Consider the following 15,312-nt stretch of genomic DNA (forward strand, 5'->3'; position numbering starts at 1 on the left):
TGTGTGTGTGTGTGTGTGTGTGTGTGTGTGTGTGTGTGTGTGTGTGTATGATTGTCATGTATAATAACTAGTTGCCTAAGAATAACTTGGTTTCTTGGTCCAGACGTCACCATCTTTATTATCGTCATCTTAGCATCTACCATTTACTGAACACTGGTTTTATATGCCAGCCATTGTGCTAAGTGCATTACATGTGTCATCTCATGGAATCCTTAATATAATCCATGGAGCAGGTATTAAAATCCCCATTTTACTGATGGGGAAATTGAGACTCAGAGAGATTAAATAACTTGGCTACTGTCCTATAGCTGGTGAGTGGTGGGCCAGGATTCTAACACATGTTCACCTAATTTCAGAGCCCTTGCTGTTAACCACTAAGCTGTGCTCCTTGCTAGTTAATTAATCACTCTTGAAATAATGCAGAACTTTTGATTCTTAGACATGGAAAGGGCTTCAGAAGTGATCTGGTCAAATATCCCAACCAATGCAGTGATCTCTTCTACAACTTATCTAGTAGGTAGTTGTCTGTCTCCCCTCCCAATGAGGGGTAACTTATTATTATCCAAGGCAAGACATTGGCTGGGTTGCAAATTATAATTTTTTTGCCTCTGGTTTTCTTTTGGGACTATGTGTATAATATAACCATAAAGAGAGAAGCTATTTCATGTGTATCGTTTAAGAGAATGTTAAGGCCATTCAAACATGTGGGATTTTAAACTGTAAATGCCAGCTGGATTGAGCTGTAATAGAATAGCCTTGAGCAATATAGTGTGACTTGCAGTGGGCAGATAGTGAAGGGCATATAAAGCCCTTCTTGCCTGACCCAGTCTGGTTTTCCAACTCATTTCCCTTAACTCTCCCCCGACCTAACTCCCTATGCAATAAGCATGCAAGATTGATCAGTTTTTAAGTAGTGAATTCTCCAGCCTCTGGATTACTTCTGCTGTCTCAAATGCTCTTTCTCACTTTGCTGCCTGGCACAAGCCTACTCATTCCTTGAGGCACAGTTCCAATATGAGCTCTCTCAACTTTCCTGATCCCTACCCCCTGAATATTGGAGCTAACCACTTCCTCCTCTGGGCTCTCACACCTGCTTCTCTTTTTCTTGGAGGCTCAGCTCATTCTGTGGGATCTTAAGTAACTTTATGCACTTAAAACACCCTCTGCTCACATGGACAGCTTCTCGAGAGCAGGACATTTCCTACCTGCAGTGTCTAAGAGTCGAGGGTGCCTGTTCAGTGAAGGTGCACATTTAGTGAAGCTGGTATGATAAGACTCTGAGTTAGATTTGCCTGGTTCAGCTGGTGGCTCCACCTCTCCCTAGATTATTTGACTTGGGCAAGTTACTACGCCTCATTCCACACAACTTGAGCCTGTAAATAATAAAACCTATGTGATAGGATTGTTGTGAAAATTATATGAGATAATCCATGATTAGTTTAGCACAATCACTGACACATAATAAACGCTCAATTAATATTGGCTGATATTATCACGGATCCATACTTTTCTCCTACATATTTTTAGGTTCTGTCATATCAAAATAGTTCAGCAGAAGAAGCAGGCAGACAGTCTGATCCCCCAGACTCAAAGTTCCAGTCTTTTATTTGTGCTTTAGGAACTGTGGTAGACAGTGGGAAAAAGCCACACAAGGAAATTGGTTTAACCTTTAATTATATGTGCACATTGAGAAATAGAAGTGCATTCGGATTAGAATAAGCCATGCGTACTGACTTGATCTTGCACTTCAGCATGTTGAAACATGGACATATCTGAGGCTGGTGGTGCAATTAAAGAGCCCCTGAGAATATGTTTTGTCCAGAGCTACAAGGTTAGGCATTCCAAACTGTGCAAAGTTAGCTATCTGGGATTCTTTCTGCAAGTAGCACAAAATAATAGAAAGATCCCAGAGTTCCCACCCTGAGGATGCATTGCTTTATGTCCTTGTCAAGACACTGTCCTCCCTGCAATTAAGTTTTCTCATCTGGTAGGGTTTTTTGTCATTTGCCTGCTATTTTCACAATTTTTACCTATATCAACATTCTGCCCATGCTATTATTTATTTACTATATATCTTTAAATACATTTTTAATTTAAATAAATCTGTTTGTAAATGGAACTCTCTATTATGACCTTAAGTGAAAAATCATATAGAGAAGATGATTTTAAAATTAAATACAATGAAAACAAAACAAATTATTATTATTTGCATAACTTTTTTACTATTAAAATTTAATAATATTGTTTGCCAAAGTCTCTGAGTCAAAGGCCTGCTCTCCATTTTATTAGGTAGTAGAGAATTGTTAAAGGCCTGCTCTCCATTTTATTAGGTAGTAGAGAATTGTTAAAGGCCTGCTCTCCATTTTATTAGGTAGTAGAGAATTGTTAAAGTCAGAGTGGGGCCAAACTGAGTACGTCTCTTTGAAATGAGCAGAATGAGTGAAAGAAGTATTGGATCTCCTTACTGTGATTCAGATTGTTTAACGTTGTGCCTTTTTGTTTGGCATATCACCTGTGGAAAACATCCCATGTTTGGGAAATACTAGATCTTCCAGAGTCAATATTCTCTTCTGGTTGATAGTGATCTAAAGACAAATGAAGAAATTGGCCTAGGCCATCACCTTTTGAGCCATTGAGTTTACTGATAAATTAGCACAAGTTTATGTGCCTACTGTTTATAAACAGTTCAATTAGTTTTTATCAGCTAATTGTAACCAAGCATTCTATTTTTTTCATCACATGAAAAACACCTTAAAAAGTATTGCTTTGTGCATCTCTTTACATTTTTTGCCACCTCATTTTCATGATTCATCACCAAGTCTGTCCTCTTTTCATCATCAGTGTCATAAAAGCGAACAAATACCCCTTGTCCACTTTGCTAAAATGGACTCTTTGCATGCATGTCAATGCTTCCTTTCTGATCCCTTGTGCAGAATCGCTGAATGTCTCATACTGCTAGCTCTGGCCCTTCCCACTCACTTGTCCTTTCTCTTACTGCCCCCTGTCTCCAGTGCTAAACTGTGCCTCAGGTGTGAGTAGAATAACTGGACATTCACCTCCTCAGGGAATCTTATACTCCCATGTGCCTAAGAATTATGTGAGAGTACTTTTTAAAAATGCAGATTTCTGCCCTCCCCATCCCACCCCTGCCCTCTCCCCACTCCCACCCTCTTGTCAGAGGTCTGATGTGGATCCTGGGAATCTGTATTTGCCATAAGTACCCAAGACAATTCTGATGCACACAGTCTCTGAACAATTTTGTGAAAGATGACTTAGCTAGTGATCTCTCTCATCTTCTCCTCTTTTTCCTTCTCCTCCTCCTCCTCCCTCTTCTTCTGGAACAAAGGGAATTGTAACTCTGTTTCATCAACCGTTAATATTAAACTTCATCACAAAACTCTTCCCACTGTACAAATGATTTCCATGTTTCCCAATGGACAGAATTCCTGATTTGGGAGGCAGAACACCTGATTTATAGCACTAGATCCACTGTTACCTAGCAATCAATCTATGCCCCTACATTGTACCTACTTTCCTTCCTTACAGGTTTGTGTTGAAGATTAAATGTGGAAAATGATACAAAAATGCTTCATAAATTGTAGAGGATTTTACTAAAACTATTAAAACAAGAAGCTGCATCTTAAGTCTGTTAAAATATCAGAGATTCTTTTTTAATGATGTTTTGCATCAGAAATTTTGAGTGGCTCTGCCAGTGTTTCTGATCAAGCATGTGTTTAAGGAAGGACAGTTGTGGTCTCGCTGCATTTTAAGTTGTGGCATCTCAGGCGCTCCCTATCCTATCCTAACGAGATACATTTAACAGCTTTGCAGTGTAACTTCACAGATTCAGAAATTGAGGTCTTTCAGATTCTTTAATACAAATCCAAAAATTATCCTCCCTGTTTCCAGCGAAACCTCTTCCCTCCACACAGAATATAAAGTATCAGATACTAACAAAAGAATATTAAAGCCAAATTTGAAGCAATTACCCACAGCTTTGGAGAACAGTCCCACACACAGCTGGTACCCAATAAGAAGATCTGTATTTGTCACCCACCATCTCTGCTCCTCATAGAATCAGAATGTCAGAGCTGCAAGGGATCTTACAGATAATCCTCCTTGTTTAAAGAATGGGGAAAATAAGGCACAGGAAAGGGACTAAGTCCTCAGAGGCATGCATGGATGGAGGCTAAAAAGGCATTGGAATCCAGGTTCCTGTCTTCTGGTTTATTGTTCACATTGCTGAGTTAGTAGGGTGGCCTTGGGGTTGAAAGTGAAAGGGGCTCACTGAGTGTTAAAGCTGTGCCTCCTGAGTGTGATTCATTATATGGGTCGAGGTCTCTTGGGGTGCAGCATATTGCACCATGACTTTGTATCCTGAATGAAGACCTAAAAGGCAGATGATATTAAATTGTTAACTGTGAACAATTAGACTAGTACAGGAGTGTAAACTGAGACTGACACAGGCCAACCAGGACACAAGATCACCCTAGCATTATTCTCAAGTCTCCTTTTTCCCTACTTAAAGGGAGTTGGTTGTGAGTCCTCCATGGAGTTAAGAGGCTGGGCCATTTTCGTTTATTCATGACTTCTCTCCTTGGCAAGGGCTATATTGATGTTGTCTGAATAAAAAGGAGTGGTACCAGGCACCCAATAGCAATTCTGCAGAAATCTCAGTCTTTATTTGAATATTTGGAAGGATTATATGACATAACCAATATAACATTTTGGAAACACTTCCCAAAGAGCCTCCTCCTTGATCCCCAACTGCTCTGGAGCCTTCCACTTACCCAACTCAATGCTTCACTTTAGCCCAGATCTTCCTGCTTTGTCTTGCATCCTCTCTCCTCATTCTTCATTATGTTTATTCACTTAGCCCCTTCCTCTGCTCTCTCTACTTTCCTCCTGACTCTGCAGGTTCTTTTTCCTTTTCCACCTAGTCTCCCTGGTTCTGAATCACAGAAAATATATACACCTCTTGGCAAAGATGTTCTTTTAGTGGGTAAGAGGGGTTAGCAGGAAAGAGTCCCATATTAACGTCCCAGTTACATTGTGTTTCAGTAAGAGGAGGAGACACATCATACTGTAGGCTTCCCAGGGGAAGAATAGATATAATATACACCCACGTACATATTCCTTTTACCCTGAGTCCATCATAGTGGGACAAAAAGATGCTAGAGACAGCAGAACATGAACACTGGACTTAGTGGTGGTTCTCAAGATGATGAGTGACAGTGTATCAGGACAATTCAGAGCCCAGACTTTGGAATCAAAATTGACTGGAATGTAAGTCTGATTCTGCCATTTATTAACTGAGTAAATTTGGGCAAATTATTTAAACTGAAACTCAGTTTCCTTGTCTGTTAAATGGGTTTAAAATACATGAATTAATGGATATAACACACTTAGCCCAGTGCCTGGCACACAGGTGCTGCCCTAATGGGTGGTGGTTTTTATTGTTGCTAATAATGATAATAATAAGTATGATACAAAGGGAATTTGGCCAGTGAGAAATGAGAAACCCTTCCTTTCTCCCTCCCTCCCTCCCTCCCTCCCTCCCTTCCTCCCTTCCTTCCTTCTCTCCTTCCTTTCTTCCTTTCTATTCATTCATTCTTTCTTTTAATAGATATGTTCAGTGAATAAAACAGATAAAAATGTGGGGCATATGTAAAGACATTAGGCCACATCTTGAGTTTTCTAGAGAGCTTATACTTGAAGAATGGCATGTGGAAAATCTGGCAGAAGGAATGTATAACCAAAGATGAATCAAAAGGTATGTTTAGAGCAAGTAGAAAACCCAGAAATAGCTGTCATTATTTAGGGACGAAATTCTTGCATATTCTGCTTTAGTAAGAATAATCTTGCAACTGGAAAGAAGAGCACATCACAGGGAAAAAGTTGCTGCCTGGGATTGATGGAAAACTTTTAACTGTCTCTGAGCCAAGATGTATTATTTCTCACGGGATTAAAGGAACTGGTTGATAAGACCTCTGACTGGAGCTCTTTTGTGGACTCAGGATATGATGGCAGCCTGGAGACCAGTAAATATTGTCCCAGTTCTTAAAGAAAGATAAAAGCTAGACTGCAGAAACTATAGACTCATAGCTTGAAATAGACCTTATCAAAATTCAAAGACAGTTATTATACAAATGATTTGTATGCAAGAGTCAGTGTTGTTTCATTAAAAAATAATTCATGCCAACTAATTTCATTATCTATTAGGACAGATTTACTGCTTGACAGAGACATTTCAGCAAAGCATTACACAAAACCTTCCATGGGTGGGTCCATTCTCAGGCACACGGATTGTTACTGTCTGCTGGGAAGGCAGTCTGTGGTGGGGTACCACAATTCTCTGGCTTAGCCCTCTTCAATCAGTAGTTTTTTCTCTTGACTGAAGATTGAAGATCTAAGAAGATCTTCAAGAAGATCTAAACTGAAAAATCTAGGTAGCAATAGATTATCTGATCTTCCTATGTGTTGGTAAAATCCTTAAAGTCTAGCTTGAGTCAGTGCTAAATAATCCTATCTTGAATGTTGAAATTGTTATGATTTAGAATGATCTCAATTGACTAAAATGATACCAAATCAATAAAATGAAATTAAACTGAGACACATGTCCTCTATTTTGGCTAAATGAATGAATGAGTGAATAAATAAATAAATAAATAAAATAAACTGTACCAATGTAATAAAGAACCACAAGAATTGACAGCTGTTTGTATCAAAAAGATAAAAGTTGGCAATGAGTATAACATATAAGCCAATAGCATATTACCATTGTCAGAAATGAACTTAATGTTGACTGCATTCATAGAAGTAAACTAAATTGATGATGAAAAGTATGTGACATAAATCAGGCTCACTGTGTAAATTTGGGCTCTTTCCTGGTACTATATTTCAAGAGAGATAATTATAATAAGGATTGTGTTTAGAGGACAGTGCCCATTATGGGCAATAATCTGGAGACCATAATATATAATGAACTATTAAAGAAAATGGAAATGTGTAGCCTGGAGAAGAGAAAACTTGGAGGATATAATTAGTGGAGGGAAGAATTTTGAGTGGGCCTGGAGGGCATAGTAGTTCCACAGGGTAGAAGCTGTAGGAAGGCTGATTTTGGCAGAACATTAATAAGCTCTTGCCAATAACTAAAGTTGCTCAAAAATAATATGGCCTGGCCGGTCAGTGGAGATTCCTAAGCAGGGGCTAAACAACTACCCATCTGCATGGCACAAGGGGCTTTCCTGCAGTGGGTGGGCTCTTTCACCAGCCTATCTGTCCATTCCAACTCTGAGGTTCTGTGATCTTCTCCCCTCTCTAGGGATGCAGTGGAGTGTGGTGGCCAATGGGAGAGTCAGTCCCACCCCCCAACAACTTCTTCTTTGGTGGCTGCTCAGCCCAGTGACACTTAGGTCCCTGGGGCAGTGACCCTGAAGACAGCCATCCCTCCAAGAGAGGGCCAGGTCCTAAGCTGCTGCTCGTGCCTGACTGTGCCCGGTATTCTCTTCACCCAGCATCCATCCATTGGTGCAGGCACCCCATGCCCATTGGGCTTTTCCTCCAGGATTCCAGCAGGTGGCAGGGGACAGGAGGGCTCCCTTGTTCACTGGGGGTTCTCCTCCAGAGATCCCCCTTGAAGGGATCTTTTTATTTCCTAGCACTCCCTCTTCCTGGCTTCATAGTCACCCTGGCCTCATAGTCTCTGTTGTCCCCAGTATATCCCCTTACTGTGCCTGGTTTGTCTCGCTCATGTTTCAAACACAATCACTCACTGTGTCCTGTCTCAGTCATAGATGTCCGCAAATATTCCTTCTTTGCTGTGCCTGCTCACATAACACTGTCAAAACACATCCTCCCTGCACCTGCCTTGGTCAGAGTTGTGTTCCAAAAGCACGCATCTCTTGCTTGTTTGTGTCTGTCACCGCCATGTTCAAACTACTCACCAGCTCATCTGTGTCCTGCTCTGTGCCAGACACTAATACACGTTCCTCCCGGAATGTGGGTCCAAATGTGCATCCTCCTGGCCAGCCCCCCATACCAGTCACAGACTTCCACTTGCTTTACCTTATGTCCATATCAGTCCTTCTCTTCAGGACATGCTGCATTTATTCACCATGGAAGAAACAGGGCAAAGATCCTTCAGAGGAAAACAGTCTCTGCAGCAACCTCGGAGGGAAGCTGAAGACAGACAGCTCCCTGCCAGTGCCATGGCCTCAGGCCCTCCTGCTGTGGAATGCTCGCTTTCCTGGAACAAATCCTCTCCTAAAGCGCCTTGGGCAGGGCTGGCGGCATCATAGTGTTTATTGAAAGACTTTGGAATCTTTCCCACGAGCTTGTAGCAAAGCCCATGGTACCAATTTATAACCCTTGAATCTGGCCTTGCTGCTCCCAAAGGAGAGAACAATTGGAGGCGCACACTGCCGAGACTTGTCACTCACTGCAGTTTCCCCAGGTGGAGGAGGCAGAACCAAGCAGCGCTTGGGGTGGAAAACAGTGCTTGACTTCAAGTCAGAGGACCTGAATTCCAGCCCTGGCTCCACTCCTAACATGTGGGAGATCGTGACCTATGCCCTTCCATCCCTGGACCTCACTTTCTGCATCTGTCAACTGAAGTTTGGACCAGAGGATCTCTAAGATTCCATTCTGTTTCTGTGACAACAGGATGCTGCTATAGCCATCAGCTACCTCAGAAAGGTGTGACCTGCCTGCCTTTTGACTTTGTTTCAGAGGAACTAGCCACCTCATTTGGGCCTTCTAGACCCTTGACCTTGCCAGCTTTGCCCTTCAGATAAACCTAAGTTCATGGCTCTTGCCACCTGCCCCAGAGGGAAGGTCCCAGGGAGGTAAACGCCACCACATCCCAGAGCTGTGTGAGGTTTCAACTTTGGTCTTGGCTGTGATTTGATAGCATCTCATGACTTTATCATACTATCCTTGTTCCTGCTGCTTAAGAAGTCAGGTGTCATTTCCATTGACGTTTACTTTAGTTCTGGAATTGCACCAGACTGGAAAGAGACTTGGAATGAGGAAGAGAAGATTGACCCAAACCATCCAAATACAAAAAAAAAAAAAAATTATGTGCCCTGCAAAGGCTTACAATTTTGTTGTGGAGAAAGTCATTCCTTAGGGAAGGGGAAAAGCCTCTAATGAGAAATGTGACTCGGAACTCCCAAATGCTGTTGAGAAAGACTGCGCCACGCTGAAATGCTCCTGGTGTAGGCTGGGGCTCTCACTGATCAGTGGAGCAGATTCATCTGGGGACCTATTCTCGTCATATATGAAGAAAGTTTATTTAAGTCCTTACTTGCACATTGACTCTGGATGGACCAATCCCCTGTGCTTTTTTTAAGTCACTGTTCCTCTGCCGTTAATGAGATTGGGGCATAGGAGGCAACCACCTTTTTGAGGATGATGCTTCTCTAATACAAAGGAGGGAGCAGCAAGGTATTGAGCCCCAAGGCCCTGAACCTGGCAGTGAGACTCACACTATCTGTCTGGCTGCTGCACACGCTGTTCACAACCTCTGTGAGCACACAGTAAGGATGGGTGCAGCAGAGAAGCAGCACAGGCACTAAATCAATTGCTGACTTACTGTGTGACCCTGAACTAATAACTGGACCTCTCTGGCCTCAGAAACAATCTCTCCTGCCTACTTCACGAAGCTGCTGTGGAGAAAAATAAGATAATTTTTGTGAAGATGTTCTGTAAATCATAAAATGACATTCTGTTTATTATGACTTTGGGTTACTGTGGATGCTCCTGGGAGCTCAAGGACTAAGAATTTCTTCACCAAGGGGTGGACCAATTTAGAGAGTGAGCTTTCTATGTTGAAAACTAATACCAAGGGATCATCTTTTTGGGGTCCATTCTTCCAAATTTACCCCTCTGCATTTAGTTATTCTAGGTTACCCAAAACACACAAACATTGAAAATTTATACATCACAAACACTCTTATTTGAGGGGATTTTGTTGTTCTCAAAGTAAAGAGGTGGATGGAGAGAGATGGGGACTACAGACTAACTTTGATGAGAATGAGTATAATTTTTCATGTAACTTCAAAGTCACATGGAATAAATTCAAATGCCTTTTTGCCATGAAAACATTTATTTAGGGGAAAAAGACTTGGGTCATCGAAATTATCCCCACCCTCTCTCTCTCTCTCTCTCTGTAGAATCCCCTGTGAAAAGAACCCTCCAACATAAATCAGATCATGAATGACCAGCTAACAAGAATGTTACATGAAGAGTCTACTAAGATACTGAACCAGATAATTTTGAGATTTTTTTCCTAATCTGATAGTCTGTGTAAATTATTGTTAATTATCATTTAGTGTTATTTAGCTAACACTTTAATTTTGTTTACAGTTTTAATAAAGCAGAATTACAAGTGGGGCCACTCATACAGTTTCTAGCAAATTGAGTCCCTTTGTGTAATCAACATATAAAGTACATGTGTGCTCATTATACAGAACATGGAACTTAATTATATAACTCAAAGGCTTACAAGTTTTAATGATGGTTGTAGTTTTGGTTTTATGAAATTGTTAGTTATGCTTCTGATTTATTTGAAGCTAAAGCTTTGAAGTACTAGGACCCCTGATTCTAATTTGTTTCTATGGAAAACACCCTTGGCTTTACAATAATCCACTTTTTGATGCAGTTTCCCAGAATGTGTTCTAGGAAACATTGATAAAGTCTCTCTATTTATTGATAAACGTTAATAAATTACACATGTTTATATTTGTGCATTCTGTACATGTTTAAGAAATTATATATGGAGGGAAATATAAAGTCTTAAAACTATTAAGGGAATTTTGAGTATACAATAAAATGCCAAAGTCAATTCCATGCCTCAGTTCTGTGCAGCTTCTCTGTAATCTCTGTAACTCAACTCATCCCTTTGGGCGTTTGAAGCTGGAGAATTTTTCGTCTCCAGTATCAGGTTCTCCTCAAGGTAAAGAAAGAAGTCCAGGACTCCTAGATAATGTAATTCTACCTGTCTGTCTGTCTGCCACCTTCGTCAGCCTCAAGTGCTAGGACAGATCTCTTACATGGGTGATCCCAAGAGCAGGTGATGTGGTAGCATTCAACCCAGCCACACTCAGGGCATATGCCATAGGAGCCATTCAAGTCAGCTTGTCAGTTGTACTCTATATTCAGAGGTCTTGAATTGAGGTTATTAAGCATGTGCCTCCTTTTTCTGGTGTCATGAACAACCCAGGATTCTGGAGTCCAACTCCCTTGCCATGGAGCTCCTGGGATTTTAGGCCTAGAGTACATGTCAGTGAAATCCAGGTCCCAACTCTTCTGAGTATGGGGCAATGGAAAGACCTCTATCAGGAATCAGGGGCAGGATACTCACCCCAGTTCTTCTGTTCAGTCCTTGGGGCCACCATCATCTCACATATGAAATGAAGAGAGGGGACAAGAATTAGGTTTCAAATCAAAATACTGTCTTCATACACAAATTTACCTGGAACTCCATTGCAATAGGTCAGAGTAGGAAGGGGAACAGGTAGATCTGGGTCCCTCATCTCTACTCATTTTAAGCCATCCAAAAGCCCTAGGCAGCTGACCAGGCACTCTCCACTGAAAGTCTGTGATGGTGCTTGGCTTCCCCTCCTTAATTATTCTAAAGCATTCATAAGACTTCTGTGAGCTATTTCTCCTGATGACTTTCCTCGGGCGGGATCACACCTGTCCACTTATTTACAGAACCTCTTCCTGCATACAGAAAATGCCTCATCTCCTGAAACATCCATCTAGAATGACAACCTGAGCCTTCACCTCCTGTGAAGTATCTGCTGTGTCAAGGCAGAGAACTAGACCTCAGAAACTCGACTAATCTAGCCTTGGATGACTATACCCTTTTTTGTTTTCCTTCCAAATTGTCTTTCTTCACTTTGTAGCAGCCATTCTCTGGACCCATGCAAGGGGGAGGAATGAACATTGATTTAGTACTCACCATGTGCTAGGTGATTTCTGTGTGCTACATAGTTTAGTTCTGTCAATGTTCAGAGAAACATATTTTTTAAACACCTACTGTGTGCCAGGGCCTGTTGCCAGAGGTCCGTTAATAAATAAACTGATAAGATCTCTGCTCCCTCATTGGGAGCCAGAAAATAAACAAGGAGATATATATATATATATATATATATATATATATATATGAATTAGACAAGTTTAGATACACACAAGTGCTGTAAAGAACAAAAAAAAATTGAGATGAGGCAGGGGTGTGGACGTTATTTGGGACAGTCAGAAAAGCTTCAAGGAGGTCAGCCCCTGTGACGGGGGCAAGAATGTTGAAGAGGAGTCAGTCATGTGTTAATCTGGGGGAATATTATGTCAGGCAAAGGGAACAGCAGATGCAAAGAATATGAGGCAGAAATGAGCTTGGTATGTGTGCATGGCACTCAGTGAATGTGGGGAAAGTGGTAGGAGATGGGATCAGAGAAGTACGTAAAAACTGACAATAATGTGGTAGCTTTAATTACCATTCATCAGTTCCTTACTATGGGCCAGGCTTGGTGGGAAGCATTTTAAATGAAACCCTGCAAGGTAAGTATCATTTTCCCATCACATGGAAGTTAACCTGGAATTTCCCCAAGAACAGAGATTACTTGGAGCCAGAAATGGGGAAATGGAACCCAGGCCCTGCCAAGTCCAGCCTTTCTCCCCAGAAAGGCTGAGGGGACTTGATCCACCTGAGGCCTGTTCCTTTTAGTACCAAGAACCATCCTTGAAACAGATGAATTCTCTACTTGTCTTTTTCCTTTTGCTTCCCTTCTTTCTCCGTGGAGTGGTGGCTATCTGTAAACAAATGAAGATGCATTTATACAGTGATTCTTCATTGATTTTACATATGCTAATTCCAATAGCACCTAATTGGGAGTAAAAATCAATTCTTGACTAGTCAGAAAGTGATTTCCTATAAAACTATTCATCAGAAATTAGAGGAAATTCAATCTGGTTATATAATCAGTAGATTTTCCTCGTGCACTTTTTTATCTCCATCCTTCTACAGCTGATGCTATCTTCATCTGGACTGGGGAGTTAGGCTGTAAAACACAACTTTGAGCATGACATTTCCTGGATCAAAACCTCCAAAGGACTCCTTATTGCCAACCAGATCTGGGCTGTCCGTAGTTTTCTAAGTCTACTATTTAGAGTTTCGCCTCTGGTTATTCCTCTTTATCCCTACAAAGCAGGCAGTCTGCTCCGTGTTCCCCTCGCTTGCTCTTTGCATTTTCACCTTCAGTTTATTGGTCCTTCTATTCTTTCCTTTGGGCGTACGTCTCCCAGCATCTCTTACGTGGTCTATCTCAAATGCCACCTTCTACTTGAAGTCTTTTCCACCCTCCAAGACAGCATAAAGTTTTTTTTTATCTATTCCAATCCCCAAAGTACTTTGTTTTCTGCTATGACATTTTCATATGCTTTTCAGCGTGGTTCATTAATGATGCCTATTGTGAACTTCCCTCCTGGATCCTGGATTTTGAGCTCCTTGAGAACAGGAGCCAATTCGTACCAATCATCTTTTCCCCCCCTTTTTCTTGTGCCCAACACAGGTTTTTATACAATGAAGCTATCCAGTAAATTCACTGAATTTACTTATTTGGAAGAACTTGGAGTTTTTGTTTACAGCATCTGCACTGCACCATCCTGCTTAGCTCTTTCAGCCTTCCAGTCTCACTGCTGCTCTGCTCTTTAATACTCCATCCACTGCAAAAGCTGCAGCCTTCTGATAAGAAGAAAATCTTTCTGTGACAATTTTGAATAAAATCAAGATATTTATCATATTTCTTGCAAGTAGCAAAGGATTGCAGTTTTAAAGTACCATTATTTCCGTGATTTATGGCAAGTTTTTTCCCCCTTTTTTGATTCATGTCTGTCTATAGAGAAAGAACTTAAGCTTAAAGTTTTATATTTATAGAATGTGGTAGTGAAGTGTGAGTTACTTGATGTTGTATAATCCTAGAGAACATTGGCTACCATTTCACCAATAATGGTATTTATTGACACAGCACAGAGCATGGAGTGAATGATGGGTGATGGTCCAGGCCATGGATGTGGAATGGACACAGTGGAGTTACTCAGGCTAAGGTATGATAGAGCATGCTCAAGCAACGTCAGGAAATGTGTCCTTTCTCCCCAGCATCCTAACTTGCTGTATGACTTTGCACATGTTCCTGTCCCTCTCTGGCTTAAGTTTTGCATCTATAAATTGAGAAGCTTTTTGTGGTTAAGAGCTTGGGCTTTGTCATTAGATAGACATGGGTTTAGATTCAGGCTTTTCCAGTTACTAATTGTGTGTGACTTTGGAAAAGTTCTTGACTATCTGAGCCTCAGTTTCTTCTTAGCATAGGGATAACGATAGCCCATCCTGTAGAGTGTTGTTGTGAAGATTCAGTGGATTAAAGCTTATAAACAGTGGAGCATAGTCCCTGTCATACACACTCACTGAAGTGTAGCTGTTACTATTATTACTCTGGATTCCATGACATTTGAAATTCCAAAGCTGCATGTAGAGACATATGGAAAGGGTGTTGAGAAACCAGAGGTGGGAAAGTGGTGAAGGTGGCAGGCAGTGGTTATTTCTATGTCAGTTGTCTGATCCAGAAAAGGGCAGGCTATGAACACTATTCAGGAGAAGCTGGAAATGCTAAAGTATTTGGTTACAGAGTCAGAGAAGATTTACATGATGAAAGTGGGCAGGAAATGGAGTTTAGTTGATTCAGTGTCTTGTTACAGAATGCCTGAAATGTCTCTTTATTTTCTCCAATTCATGAATTTTCTAAGCAATAGTGACACTTTGCCTTCTTTTTTTTTTTTTTTTTTTGCGGTTTGCGGGCCTTTTACTGTTGTGGCCTCTCCCGTTGCGGAGCACAGGTTCTGGACGCGCAGGCTCAGCGGCCATGGCTCACAGGCCCAGCCGCTCTGCGGCATGTGGGATCTTCCCAGATCAGGGCACAAACCCGTGTCCCCTGCATTGGCAGGCGGACTCTCAACCACTGCGCCACCAGGGAAGCCCGACACTTTCCCTTCTAAGATGGTAAAGTGACACAACTTTATTGAGCACCTAAGTTATGTCAATACTACTTTGACACTTGACATATCTTATAACGTTTAATTCTCAAAAAAGAGTATTGATTGTATTGAATCCTAGCTTCCTAAGTTGCCAGCTGTGTTTCTTTGGGCAAGTTAATTAACTTCTCTGAGCCTCAGTTTCTTCATGAGTAAAACAGAGGTGTTAATGCTACCTAACTTATGAGGTTATATAATTTAAATAAAATTTTGCATATGATA

The 15,312-nt window shown here is 41.2% G+C and overlaps 1 protein-coding gene across 2 annotated transcripts in view; it reads left to right on the forward strand.

Annotated features, from left to right (window-relative positions):
- The window catches only part of HTR4 (5-hydroxytryptamine receptor 4), a 155,460-nt gene extending 146,292 nt beyond the window's left edge, over window positions 1-9,168 (forward strand). Inside the window, exon 8 of one of the 2 annotated variants that reach the window (XM_027081665.1) lies at window positions 7,325-9,168. In XM_027081665.1, the coding sequence (XP_026937466.1) occupies window positions 7,325-7,415 (91 nt within the window). In that variant the 3' untranslated portion in view covers window positions 7,416-9,168. The remainder of the gene's footprint in view (window positions 1-7,324) is intronic. The other variant, XM_027081666.1, reaches the window with a different exon arrangement.
- The last annotated feature ends 6,144 nt before the right edge of the window (window positions 9,169-15,312 follow it).

Source organism: Aethalodelphis obliquidens, unplaced genomic scaffold (assembly GCF_003676395.1).
Source record: "Aethalodelphis obliquidens isolate GAN/ISIS:26980383/991018 unplaced genomic scaffold, ASM367639v1 scaffold45, whole genome shotgun sequence".
In the NCBI taxonomy this organism is placed as follows: domain Eukaryota; kingdom Metazoa; phylum Chordata; class Mammalia; order Artiodactyla; family Delphinidae; genus Aethalodelphis; species Aethalodelphis obliquidens.